General features: G+C 43.2%; 1 protein-coding gene across 2 annotated transcripts in view; it reads left to right on the plus strand.

Annotated features, from left to right (window-relative positions):
• Positions 1 to 12,789, plus strand: part of GLE1 (GLE1 RNA export mediator) — a 55,815-nt gene extending 43,026 nt beyond the window's left edge. For both annotated transcript variants that reach the window (XM_008579297.1, XM_008579304.1), the window contains exons 7-16: positions 478 to 709; positions 1,630 to 1,742; positions 1,915 to 1,984; positions 5,494 to 5,636; positions 5,739 to 5,929; positions 7,011 to 7,140; positions 8,086 to 8,190; positions 9,816 to 9,898; positions 10,595 to 10,658; positions 11,585 to 12,789. In XM_008579297.1, coding sequence (XP_008577519.1) covers positions 478 to 709; positions 1,630 to 1,742; positions 1,915 to 1,984; positions 5,494 to 5,636; positions 5,739 to 5,929; positions 7,011 to 7,140; positions 8,086 to 8,190; positions 9,816 to 9,898; positions 10,595 to 10,658; positions 11,585 to 11,653 — 1,200 coding nt within the window. In that variant the 3' untranslated portion in view covers positions 11,654 to 12,789. The remainder of the gene's footprint in view (positions 1 to 477; positions 710 to 1,629; positions 1,743 to 1,914; positions 1,985 to 5,493; positions 5,637 to 5,738; positions 5,930 to 7,010; positions 7,141 to 8,085; positions 8,191 to 9,815; positions 9,899 to 10,594; positions 10,659 to 11,584) is intronic.
• Positions 12,790 to 13,897: the final 1,108 nt, after the last annotated feature.

A 13,897-nucleotide genomic window follows, 5' to 3' on the forward strand; every position in this document is an offset into this window, starting at 1 on the left:
AAAAAAAAAGATGACCGGTAAGAGGATCTTAACCCTTGACTTGGTGTTGTCAGCACCACGCCCAGCCAGTGAGCTAACCGGTCATTCCTGTATAGGATCTGAACCCGTGGCCTTGGTGTTATCGGCACCGCACTCTCACGAGTAAGCCACGGGCTGGCCCTGTTACCAGTCATCTTTAAAAAAAGAAAAGGTATCATTTTTCTTTAGCATATTGTCACAAACTTTAAAAGAATTACCCTGGCCAATGTTTGTGAGAGCATAGAAAAATTCATACTTAGGTACTGTGGATATGATGGTAAATCGGTATTACTTTTAAGAAAACAAGAAAAGCAGTAAGTATCAGCATGTTGAGTGTTGGTATTTCATTGACACAACAATTCTAGTTCCAGCGATTTATTGACTTCTTTGATGTATGATTTAGCCCTACAAAAGTACCTAGGGAATGACCACTAAGTGCCATCTCTGTCACTCTGTCAGAGTGGCTGTCCTACACCAGAGAGCCAAGCTGAGGCTGAGCGAGCTCTGCAGGAAATGCGGGACCTCCTTACCAACTTGGGACAGGAGATCTCCAGAGCCTATGAAGAAAAGAAGAGGCAGGATGAGGAGGAGGCCCAGGTAAAGCTGCAACACTCACAGGTACAGCAGGGTTCAGAGGCCCACAAAGAGTCCCCAGCTCCCAGCCAAGGCCCAGGAGGGAAACAGAATGAAGGTGAGTTTTGTTGTGGATCTGGTTCTTTAGATCGGTGTTAAGTTTCAGAATGTGAAAACAAACAAGTGTGTTTTCAATATTATGTTAAGATACAGAACAATTAACCAGAGTGTTTACATACGTAATGTATTATATTCAGCTTTGGTTGATGTGGAGACTGATTTCAGATTCCAACATTTTCCATGAGGACTTGAAAGTCTATATAATTTGGGCTGGCCTGTTAGCTAAGTTGGTTAGAGCTTGGTGCTGATAACACCAAGGTCAAGGGTTCAATCCCTGTACCAGCCAGCTGCCAAAAAATAAAGGAGTGAATGAATGAACTATATAATTCTTATAGATGTATTGTTCCAAGTATTGCTGCTGCTGAGTATTTTAAATAAATATATACAGATATATATTTGTTTAATACATAAGCAAATCAGTATAGCATCATGTTTGAGAGTGGAGCCAGATCAATGGGAATCTAGTTTTTCTACTTAAAACCAACGTGACCTTGACAAATCACTTAATGTTTCTCTGTCCGTTTCCTTATCCATAAAATGAAGATAATAAGGGGCCGAGCCCGTGGCGCACTTGGAGCGCAGCAGTGCTCCCGCCGTGGGTTTGGATCCCATATAAGGATGACCGGTGCTCACAGCGCTTACTGGCTGAGCGTGGTGCGGCCGGTCTCAAAAAGGACAAAAAAAAAAAAATGAAGATAATAATAGTATCTACATCATACTCTTATGCCAATTAAAGCAGCTAATACGAGGGGTCTTCAAAAAGTTCATGGAAAGATTCATATTATCTTTTAATTCTATTTTTTCACGAACTTTTTGAAGTACGCTTGTACACATATAAAATGATTAGAGCAGTGCCTGGCTCATATTACATATCCAGTGAGTACTAGCTATCATTCAAGCCTCTCTTTCATTCCTCAGACCTCCAGGTGAAGGTACAAGACAGTACAATGCAGTGGTACCAGCAACTGCAGGATGCTTCTGCTCAGTGCGTGTTGGCCTTTGAGGGTCTGACGAGCAGCAAGGACAGTCAGGTAGGAGAGGAGTGTATAGGGGGAATTCTCTGGGCCTGATGGTGCTTCCCACAGCCTCATGTCCCAAAGGAATGTAGCTGGCATCTCATGCTCCTTAATCCTAAGTGGCATCTACTCAGCTCTTCTAAAAACTATCTGCCTTCTCTGCCTTCTCACTGTTCTTTTCTGGCAGATCAAAAAGATAAAGATGGACCTCCAGAAGGCTGCCACCATCCCAGTAAGCCAAATCTCCACCATTGCAGGTTGGTCAGAGGGGTTAAGAATGTGGTCCTTCAATACACTGTATTATTTTTTCACACTCTAAATCTACTTATTTGTAAGGTTCCTGTAAAAAGAGTATGTTCACACAAATGTTGACAGTTGGATCAGGTTTATGTGTTTGTTGACTCATTTTTTAATAAGTTATCTATTAATAATAAATTATTTAGGCTTTTGTTAACTTTAAAGTTGAATGTTACTGCTGAAAACACCACTAAGGGAACCTAGGATATGACTTGTAGTCTTTGCTTTTGTCCTACGACATTAGATTTCCTGTTTAAAAAAGCAGAAATATAATTATTCAATAAATATGAAAATAAGTTCAAAATCATTAATATATGCAATGCAAATTAAAACAGTGTCATTTTTATCTAGTGTATTTTCACAAATTTTAAAAAATTACTCTGGCCATTGTTGGTCAGAGCACAGAAAAATTCATACTTAGATTCTGTGGATGTGGTGGTAAATTAGTATTATCTTTAAGAAAACAGGAAAACTCCAAGCTTGCCTTGCTAATACTTTAGGACTCATTTCTTTTTTTCTGCAGAGACTGGGATTTAGACAGTGAGAACCAGACAGGGAAAAGACTTCTTTAGAACCAGAGTTTTTATAGAGCTCTAGATGTGGAAGCCTCCAAATTCCAGACTGTGCTGCCGAGTGGGTGACTTATGTGTCGCAGCTTCCCCAGTTAACTTGCTATTGCCAAAAAGCATGGGAAAGTTCCTGCCCTTGAGAGGCTTTGTCTGACAAAACTTACGTATCACTTTGCTGCCTGAAATTCTTTCTGGAACAGGGCAAGGTATAAATAAATAAACACGATCACTTTGTGGAATTTAATGTGCTGTTTCCTTTGATAGCTACAGCAAAGGGGGAGAGGTTGAGTGGGCAGCCAATCCACACCTTCACTGCTGTCCCCAGGCTTATCCTCAATCCTTGCCCTCAGCTGACTGCAGGCAACCCCGCCTCCTCCTTCATCAGCCACTTAGAGGCGTCAAGCAGGTGCGCCTCAGGTGCCTTCCACTCTCGCCAGCTGTATTTACCACCTAGTCTCCTGTGTCCAAGCGTGAGGCCTCCTTCCTGCTGTGTTTACCCTTCCACCTCAGTCCTTATTCCAGCCCCTCTCGCCATCTGCAAGACTTCACCTCATCATTTATTCCCTTTCTCTCCTGTTTTCTACATTTCCTCCCTTTTACGGGGTGCTTACCCTCGCCTGTAAACATGCTTGAGTTGCTCACATTCTAAACTAAGTTCTTCTTGCTCCTCTCTCTTCTAAGAGTCTCCTGATCTGCCTCACGTTTCCATTTGGTGCTATTGACCACCCCCTTCTCTGTGAAGCTCTACTCCTTTGGCCACCAGGGCAGCATTACTTCTTGCTCCTCTCTCTTCTAAGAGTCTCCTGATCTGCCTCACGTTTCCATTTGATGCTATTGACCACCCCCTTCTCTGTGAAGCTCTACTCCTTTGGCCACCAGGGCAGCATTACTTTCCAGGTTCTCCTCCGATCTCTCTCTCTCTCCTTTGTGGGTTCGTCTGTCTCCTACCCCCACCTTAATTGTAGGTGTTTTCTAGGGTTCTACTCTTACCCCTCAGTTCTTTTCATTCTACGTATCCCTTTGGCTTCAATATACCTATATACTGATGATTCCCAGCTCCACCTCTGGCTCATTCCTTTCCTCTGACCTTCAGATCCTCTAGCTCCAGCTTCCTTAAGGACATCTCTGCTTAGATGTCTCTCAGCCACCTCAAGTTTCATGTGTTCAGATATGACCTCAGCATCTTCTTTAGGCCTCTTTTTTTTCTCCTGTTTTCTCTAAGTAATCAGTAGCACCATGATTTATTCAGTCACCTTAGCTGGAACCTGGGACTCATCTTCATGACTGCTTCCTCTGTTTCATTCTCCACATCTAATTAGTCTCTAGTTTTGCTGGTTTTCACATTTCTTGATTTTGTCCCTGTGTCTCACCATTATTGTAAGCCTTTTAAGAGCTTATAGTCCAGCTAGACACAGAACATGGTGTAGGGTTAGTGCTCAGTAAAGGTTGAATGAGAGAGAAAAAGATGACCTAATTCCTGTCTCTTTAAGCAAGGTGGGTGTTCACCAGCGGTTAGATTTGGAGGAAAATTTAAATAAAGATACAGTGCTGGTGTGGCATATGGGAGGCCATGTCAGCCATGGGGTTGTGTGAGGTCCTTTGAAACTATCAGTAAAGTAGCAATAGAGTGTGACTTAGCTGAATATGAGCTGGGTAAATTGGTATGGAAATGTGTATATTTTAACATCTTAGTAAGATTTGGGGCTCTGTTTCTATTTTTCTGGAAATATTAGTCTTGGGGTTTCTATGGTATCTCATTATTTGATTCATGATTCCCTCCCACTTTTCCTATTTCCTAAGAAATGTGGCTGGGTTTTTTTGGTTTTGGGGGGCTTTATTTGTTTTTTTTGTTTTTGGGGGTTTTTTTGATGAAACTGAATCACCATCGGGGAGGATATTTCTGAGACTTTTTTTTTAACATTTCTTGAAGTTTAGGAACTTGACAGGGTATTTCTTGACTGAAAATGCTGGTTTTTTTGATGAAACTGAATCACCATCGGGGAGGATATTTCTGAGACTTTTTTTTAACATTTCTTGAAGTTTAGGAACTTGACAGGGTATTTCTTGACTGAAAATGCTGTTTTAATTAAAACTTTGACTCAGGTAACAAAAACTAATTCAGATCTGCTTAAGGAAAAAAAAGCATTTATCATAAGATAAAGGGGTACTTTACAGAATCCAGTGACAAGAATGGGGCCGCGTCTCAGGAACTAGAAACTTCAGTTCTCGTGTCCTCTTTCATCTCATCTGCCTTCTGTACATCTCCATTCTTGTTTTATTGATTGCTGTTCTTTGGCCCACACGGCAGTTGGAAGGCCACACTGCTCATGAGCATATGTGTTACAGGGCCAGCCACTTCAAGGAATTGACTCTTAGTTGGCTCAGGGTGACTACCCCCTAATCTAACTGTAGCTGGTGTGGGAGTTGGAGCACACAGGATCTTTGATACAAATAAGAACCCACTTCTGTGTTTTTGAGGACAGAGGAAGGCAGGTCCCAGAGAAGCAGGGGAAATCATCTTGAGCTGGGAAGATCCTTTAGAAGGTTTTTCCTGGAGATGCAACTGACTCCTCTGGATATATCAGCCATAGCCTATGGGATCTGTAACACAACACCTATTTCTATACTGTTTATCTCTTTGTTTTGTGTGTCAGTTTCAGAATGAGTTCATTCCCAAATAAGGAATTCTTCTGGAATAGTACCATGACTTATGTACTTCTTCATCCCCTACAACATGTATTTGATTGTCATACATTCTTCTGCATCATTTAGACTTTGGGCTCTGAACTTCAGTAGGGCTGCATAGCTGGGTTTCTATAGATACCTTGTTATTACAATGATGAAAAAGAGATTGATCTGCAGTTGTATCTTTTAACTGACTTTCTGTCTATCATGCCTAGGTTCCAAGCTGAGGGAGATCTTTGACAAGATCCACAGCTTGCTCTCTGGAAAACCTGTTCAATCTGGTGGGCGCTCTGTGTCCATCACACTTAACCCACAGGGGCTGGACTTTGTCCAGTACAAACTGGCAGAGAAATTTGTGGTAAGAATCCTTGTTGTCAGAGGTATGGGAAGAGGCTGGTGTACAACATTTAAGCCTTTCTTGGGTATTAATTTAAAATTGTACCCATCTCTGTGTTCCCAGAAACAAGGAGAGGAGGAAGTGGCCTCTCATCATGAAGCAGCATTCCCCATCGCAGTTGTGGCATCTGGAATCTGGGAGCTCCACCCCAGAGTGGGGGACCTCATTCTTGCTCATCTACACAAGAAGTGTCCTTATTCTGTTCCTTTCTATCCAGCTTTCAAGGAGGGAATGGCTTTGGAAGACTATCAGAGGTAAAGTTGTTTTTCTTGGTACTCACTATCTCTTGGGTGATTAATGAACTATAAATGGAATTGAAAATCATTTCCCATCCGTCTCACAGCTCCTCTTATGTGCCTTGAATGTTCTATCAGAAATGTAATGTCTTGGGCCGGCCCGGTGGCGCACTGGATAAGTGTGCCGCTTGGGAAGCATGGCGGCGCTCCCGCCCGAGGGTTCAGATCCCACATACAGACCGGTTCCCGCTCACTGGCTGAGCGAGGCGCGGGAGCAACACCGAGGGTTGCAATCCTGTTGCCGGTCCCCGGTCCGGTACGGGGGCAACACTGAGGGTTGCGATCCGTTGCCGGACACGGAAAAAGACAAAAGACAAAAAAAAAAAAAAAAAAAGAAATGTAATGTCTTGGGCCGGCCGGGGGGCGCACTGGATAAGTGCGCCGCTTGGGAAGCGTGGCGGCGCTCCCGCCCGAGGGTTCAGATCCCACATACAGACCGGTTCCCGCTCACTGGCTGAGCGAGGCGCGGGAGCAACACCGAGGGTTGCAATCCTGTTGCCGGTCCCCGGTCCGGTACGGGGGCAACACTGAGGGTTGCGATCCGTTGCCGGACACGGAAAAAGACAAAAGACAAAAAAAAAAAAAAGAATGAAATGTAATGTCTTTTATGCAAACTTGACAGCTTTTGGCGTTTGTGGATTTAGGTGTACCAATAATCAATATATAGTTTAGTGAAAGGAATACTGGATCTAGAATCCTGGGATCTCGGAATTTTATTCCTGCTTTGTCATTTAATAGCTTGGCAAAAATGGGTAAATTATTTAACCTCTTCAAGCATCATTTTCCTTATTTGTAAATGGGGGTAATGATATCCACTACCTCCTAGGAGTATACCTGTGAGTTGACTTCATATGGCTTACATGAAACAGGTTTGATTGCTTTGTAAACAAAGTATTCTACAGATATAATAATATTTAATAATATAGTAATAATAATGCTAAATGTAATAATATATTGTTACTTCTAGCCATAAAAAGTAATCTCTGATTTGTCACCCTTGTTTTAGCTTTGTCACGTTGAATTTTTTCTTCCCACATAGGATGCTTGGCTACGAAGTAAAGGATTCCAAAGTGGAACAGCAGGACAACTTTCTGAAACGCATGTCTGGGATGATTCGTCTCTATGCTGCCATCATCCAGCTCCAGTGGCCATATGGAAACCGACAAGCGGTAGGTAGAAAAGGCTTACTGTCACTAATGAGAGGTTGGACCAGGTCCGTGTTACTGTATTCCACCCACAGAAGATATATTGGCCTTCTTTCAGAGAGTCAGTTTAGTTAAATGATAAGGTAAAGTATATGGCATGACAGCTTCACAAGTATTCTTTAGAGAAATGGATATTGATTATTAGGATATTGATTCTTTGGATCATCAGAGGCATTTATTCAATGGCTGACTCAGCTGGGGCTTTAAATAACTGGTTTTATAACAGTTTACCAGAGGAGAGTATGTTATAAATCAATCATTAAGGTTAGTGACAGAGCCACAACTGGGGTTCAGGGCTTTGATCTGCCAGCCCAGTTCTTTTCTCAAGGAATGTGTTAGAGGTATGGAGAAGTTAATGGATTTGGAGACCTAATAGAGAAAAAATAGAAATTAATTGAATCCAAGAAGGTTTTATTGTGCACCTGCTGTGTCCCAGGTTCTGTGCTAAAGGTACCAAGAATAATAAATAAAATGTTGGTAAGGGGCCGAGCCCATGCGCGCTCGGGAGAGTGCGGTGCTGGGAGTGCAGCAGTGCTCCCGCCGCGGGTTCGGATCCTATATAGGGATGGCCGGTGCACTCACTGGCTGAGCGCAGTGCGGCCGGTCTCAAAAAGGACAAAAAAAATAAAATAAAATGTTGGTAAGAGTAATTGTTGCCTATAAAATCCCTGAAACTGAAGCTGACACATGTGTGTCACAGGGATCTTGTAAAAAATGTGTGGAAACTAACATATTGGAATATTTAAAAACAGAATTTGTTTAGCTTGTGATATTTCTGCCCTGTGACATGTGCTTGGGCTAATGATCTGGGGGTTCATGTCCACTTGGTAATGGCTGAATGATAATATCGGGAGCTTAGATCTCTGAATAAAATGAGATCAAATCATGAACAAGCTACTCTCCTCCCAGATTCACCCTCATGGCTTAAATCATGGCTGGCGCTGGTTGGCACAGATCTTAAACATGGAGCCCCTGTCAGATGTGACAGCCACCCTCCTCTTTGACTTCTTGGAGGTACGTAATTCAGTTATCACAAGAGAAAGCCAGTGGTTCAGACAGCCTTGGGCCACTGGGTGACATGAATGGGGAAGCAATATAGAAAACGAGCCTGAAGGGCCGGCCCGGTGGCGCACTGCTACAGTGCGCCGCTTGGGAGCGCGGCGGCGCTCCCGCCGAGGGTTCGGATCCCACATACAGACCAGTTCCCACTCACTGGCTGAGCGAGGTGCGGGCGCAGCACCAAGGTTTGCGATCCCGTTGCCGGTCCCGGTCCGGTATGGGCGCAACACTGGGGGTTGCGATCCGTTGCCGGACACGAAAAAAGACGAACAAAAAAAAGAAAACGAGCCTGAAGATAAACAGTATTAGGTTCCAGGGTCATAAATGTCTTCCCCAGCCTAAGTAAACCTAGCTTTTACTTTTTCTTCCCACTGTACTTGCCTTCTCTGTGTGGATGTTTGTTCATTTTAAAGAATAGAAAATTGTACATCCTAGCGTGAGTGAAAAGAGAAATTTGTTTTAGGGATATAGAAGTGACTCCCAGAACCATGGGTGGCATGTGCAGTCGAATATCATGAGGATCTGGTACCAGGAACTAGAATATCACCAGGCACCAAGACAGTGTCTCTGTGGGGCCACATGGTCTTTCATAACTGCTTTTCTTGCAAGTTGCCTCATTCTTCCTCTACAGGCAGACTTTCCCTGTTTCCTTATACACAGTGAAGAAAGTAGCTGTCCTGAGCTATGTCACTCAGCCTCAGTGTGGTCACCTAGGGTGGTGGAACTGGTATTCTGTTGTTCTGACTGCAGATTCCCAGGAGAGAAAATATAATTAGCCAACTTGAATCAGGTGTCTCCCCCATCTAGAGGCTCTATACAACAGTTCTATCTGCCTATAATGGACCACCACTGTAGGGTGAAAGTAAGGGTTTCTGTGGAAAGGGGACACTTCTTAAAGAAGAAATGCTTGGAGTACATACCATAACAAGTATGGGACCATTTGGCCCATAATGCCAATAGTTCCTAATCACCTGAATAGTTCCTGAAGTCACAGTACATGATCAATGATCTTGAGTCATTGAGAACACAAGTGGTGTTCTGTATACTCTGCTTACTAGGGTTGGGAGGTATGCCATACCTCTAGAAAGGCTTCCATTAAGCAGAGTAAAAGAAGAATAGTTCATTAAGATCTGACAGTCTGGCCAGCCCGGTGGCGCACTGCTACAGTGCGCCGCTTGGGACCGCCGAGGGTTCGGATCCCACATACAGACCGGCCGCTCACTGGCTGAGCGAGGTGCGGGCGCAATGCCGAGGGTTGCGATCCCGTTGCCGGTCCCGGTCCAGTACGGGCGCGACACTGAGGGTTGCGATCCATTGCCGGTCACGAAAAAAGACAAAAAGGAAAAAAAAAAAAAAAAAGATCTGACAGTCTGGTTAAATGGAGGTATTGCCATATACAGAGAAATACTGTGGAAGAAAGTTGGGTTTTCCCACTTATTCCCCTGGTAGCTAGTTCACTGGCATTGTGGCTGAAATTTCTGATAAGAGTGAAAAGCAAAGGGCTGATTGTGCCTTATGGATTTGTTCTGCAAATGTGAATTTTCATTCTCTGCTCTGACAGTGTCTGTGTTTCCTTCTAGGTATGTGGGAATGCCCTCATGAAGCAGTACCAGGTCCAGTTCTGGAAGATGATACTTCTCATCAAAGAGGACTATTTCCCCAGGTATCAGGCTTGTTGAGCAGACAACAGGGGATTTAGTAGGTAAAACTCATATACACTTGGGTGCTAGTACATGTTCTTTTTGACTCGGACTAAAAATACCTATATTAAGTATGACATCTTCCTGCTCCTGTCCTTCTCCTCTTTGATATTTGAATAACTGCTCTTGAAATGTAATGAGTCTCTTTGAAATATTGTTGGCTAAACAAAAACACATTAGGAAGGCGTTAGGTCAAGATATCTTGTATTTTTAAACTATTCTTTTCCAGACTCCCCCAGATAATCTGGGATGATGATCACATGTAGTTATGAATTAAACCAAGGAGTCAAATCCTCTCGTTAAATCAGTTAGAGAAACTGATTTATCAGCCAGTTTGCTTGTCTCTGGTGTGGCATTCACCTCCAAGTACCCCTCTTTTTCCTCTCAACTCATTGGCATTTCAAGTGGGGGTTAGGCCTTGGCAAAACCTGTCTCACCTGATCACAAAGACCTTGGAAAGCAGCAGTGCTCTCTTCTCCTTTATCCCCTTACTTGAAAAGAAGGTTGGGCTCATTTGGAAGAGTGACAGCGTCCATAGTCTGAAGACATGTCTGTGAGTCATTGGATCTACCCCTTCATTCCAGATCAATAATGCACCTCTCCGAAAGAGAGGTAGGTATCATAGGTGTTATTCACGTGTCTTCTTTCTCTCCCTGTAGAATCGAAGCCATCACAAGCTCAGGACAGATGGGTTCCTTCATACGCCTCAAGCAGTTCTTGGAAGTAAGATGTCCTTAGACTAACACATCCCAAACTGATGTTGACCAGGAATGCACCTGTGTCTGACAAGTCTTGCACCTCCAGACACTTTTATTATAATCTCTCCCTTTTAGTCTTTCCAAACCTTGATTTTTGTTCATAATTCCCCCTTAACCTTTGGATTAAGGGCTGCCATATCATTTCTTCCTACGTGTCATTCTCCTTACTGCCTATGAGTAAGCTATCCTGAGAGAATGAATCTTCTCTCACCAGTACATTTTTTGCATGTTGGCTAAGGTTCTTTTTTCAGTCTCAGGTCTGGGGAGGTAGTGAATGTGGTCACTTTTCTCCATGGGAACAGACTACTTTCAGTTGGATTCTTCCTGTATGCCAAGGAATTTTAAGAAATTAATTTTCACAAATAATTTAGAATTTTGTAATAGGTCTTTCAAGATAACCCACTGACTCTCAGCTTCCAGGAGGTCAACTGGGAAAATAGTGATGGTGAAAGAGGAAGCCAGGCTGTAGGGAGACAAGGGTGGGACAGGCATAATAATATCATTTAATTTGTCCCCTGATGGAATTCATACAGAAGCAGAAGTCTTACACAGAACCATCAGTTTTAATTGCTTTTTCCAGTTTTGTCCACTGTTCCATAGAACTTAAACTTGCTGGGCCGGCCCGTGGCTCACTCGGGAGAGTGTGGTGCTGATAGCACCAGGGCCCCGGGTTCGGATCCTATATAGGGATGGCCGGTTTGCTCACTGGCTGAGCGTGGTGCTGACAACACCAAGCCAAGGGTTGAGATCCCCTTACCGGTCATCTTTAAAAAAAAAAAAAAAAAAAAAAGAACTTAAACTTGCTGTCCCTCAAAGTTTCTTCCAACTGTTGAGTGTTGGAAGCAGTGTTATTAGAAACTTATGCTGTTTTCTTTATCTTTCCCTCACCAGAAATGTTTGCAACGCAAGGAGATTCCTGTCCCCAAGGGCTTTCTGACTCCCTCCTTCTGGCGCTCCTGATGTCACTCCATCACCTACCATCACCATTGTGTTGCAAAGAGGCATTAATAAAGCAACTAAAGGCAGCTGTATTTGGGAGAAGTCATGTCAGATTTAGAAGTCTGCCAATACGTTTTTTATATATTTGTACCTTGTGACTAGGAGAGGAGATTTTCATGGGCACAAAATCTTGGAGGTCCCTTAGTACATTTTGTAGCTCCATCAGGGGTCCACGTGATAGAGTAAATGGAATTGTCCTTTCTTATTTTTGCACAGTTAAGAGGTGTTCATCACTTGGTCTCATCCTTTACTTGCTTGTCTCTGTTCTTTCAGAAATTTGGTAATACCTTAACCATTTCAGTCTGATCGGACAGGAACCCACCATTTTCACCACCCACTCCTTCGCCTCTGTTCAGAGGAATTCCCAGAAAGAGCAAAGAATCATAAGGTCCCCTTTAAAATATTGTTTAATAGTTGAGGCCAAATCCTTACATGCAAGTCTGGGTTATGGTTCTTTTGCCTTTCTCAGCTTGTGAAGTAATTCTAAATCCAGAGGAAATGTGTGATGTGTACATAGACTGAGTCCCAGTTTATATCAGGGGTAGCTTAGTGTCTAGGATTAGGACTGCAAAGACATGTAACATTGAATTAAGGAGCACTCTTTGTCATCTTAATTTGGAATTTGGTCGCTAATTGACTAGGGATATGTGAACCAAGACAGGTGCCTTTTTTGTTTCTCAGCTTGAATTAAGATGGGCTGATATGGGGCTTGCAATATTGTACGTGAGTTCAGCATCCATAAGCAATAAATTAGGATTAAATAAAGATGTTAGGGAGGAACTGATAACCGCTTTATAATTTTTTATATGTTCTGAGTAATGAATGATGATAAATTTGCCTGACTAAAGCCACTGAAAAAATTCGAGCTTGACTATATAGATAAGAGCTAAGATTTGTTTCACAGAAAGACTCATTCCCTTTTATAGATCCATAGGCAGTGGCTATGGATCTAGTCATCTGTGGTAAATGTCTTGTAGGGGAGTGTTTGTGAGGGGGTGTTCACTGGTACTCTTGAGTGGTTTGAAGTGACCCATTTAATGAATTATTGACTACGATGCCAAAAAATAAGTAATAAAGCTTGATTTTTTAAAAACCCATTGCTGATTGTTGGTTCAATATGATCAATTTCCTTATCTTCCACTATCATTAGGGGCATAGTAGTACACAAGTCTAGGTATAAAGTGGTATGCATTTCTTCCTTTTTTGTGTTCTTGACCTTCACCTTGGGAAAATTGCTTCTTTTTCTGTCATTCCTTTTTTGGAATTCTGTACCAATAACTGACCCTATCTTATCTAGCAAGAGATATGAAAGTCTTAAAGTCTTTTAATGTAGACACAATGGAATAAACCCTGGGGAAGGAGTCAAGAGACCTGGGCTCAAAATTCACCTTTAGGTTTTGTGGCCGTGGGTAGGTCATTCCCTCTCTCAGTATCCCCACCTACAAACAAAAGAATTGGACTCGTAACTACTGGGGAAGGAGTCAAGAGACCTGGGCTCAAAATTCACCTTTAGGTTTTGTGGCCTTGGGTAGGTCATTCCCTCTCTCAGTATCCCCACCTACAAACAAAAGAATTGGACTCGTAACTGTAGTTTTCATATTGTGAAAGGGCAAGGCTTCCCAGTTGTCATGTCTTGGCACATTGATGTTCTCAGCCTGTGGGGCTGCCAGGCAGGGCCTGTGGTGGGTGGAGCCCCCAGGGTCAGCTGCCATTTGCACTTCCTCTCTTCACCTGCGCCTTATAAGTGGCATCATCTTCTATGTACCATGAGGGGGACAGGTTGGGGAACACTGACTTCAGGACAAAGTGGGTGTTGAGTGGATGGGACTCAGCCCTGTTGTCAGTCAACGTATGGAGGCTTTGTGCAAAGTTCAAAAAAGTAGTATCCTTCCTTCAAGATACTACTGCCCTCTGCTGGAAAATTGTCCTCTTAATAACTGAAAATCTATGATACTAGAAGGTGAATGGTGCCCAACAGAGCTGTGCGGGTCACATTTTACACAACGATTAAGTGGGACCCTAATGGAGCTCTGGAATCCTCTCTGCCCTGGCATTTTTGCTTTATGTGCTAAATACATCGGGGTTCTGTGTACTACTGTATATGGAAAAACTTCTCTATCAAAATTGAAATGTGGGCCGGCCCGGTGGCGCACTGCTACAGTGCGCCGCTTGGGAGCGCGGTGGCGCTCCCGCCGAGGGTTCGGA

The sequence above is a fragment of the Galeopterus variegatus genome, unplaced genomic scaffold, assembly GCF_000696425.1.
Source record: "Galeopterus variegatus unplaced genomic scaffold, G_variegatus-3.0.2 Scaffold80, whole genome shotgun sequence".
In the NCBI taxonomy this organism is placed as follows: Eukaryota; Metazoa; Chordata; class Mammalia; order Dermoptera; family Cynocephalidae; genus Galeopterus; species Galeopterus variegatus.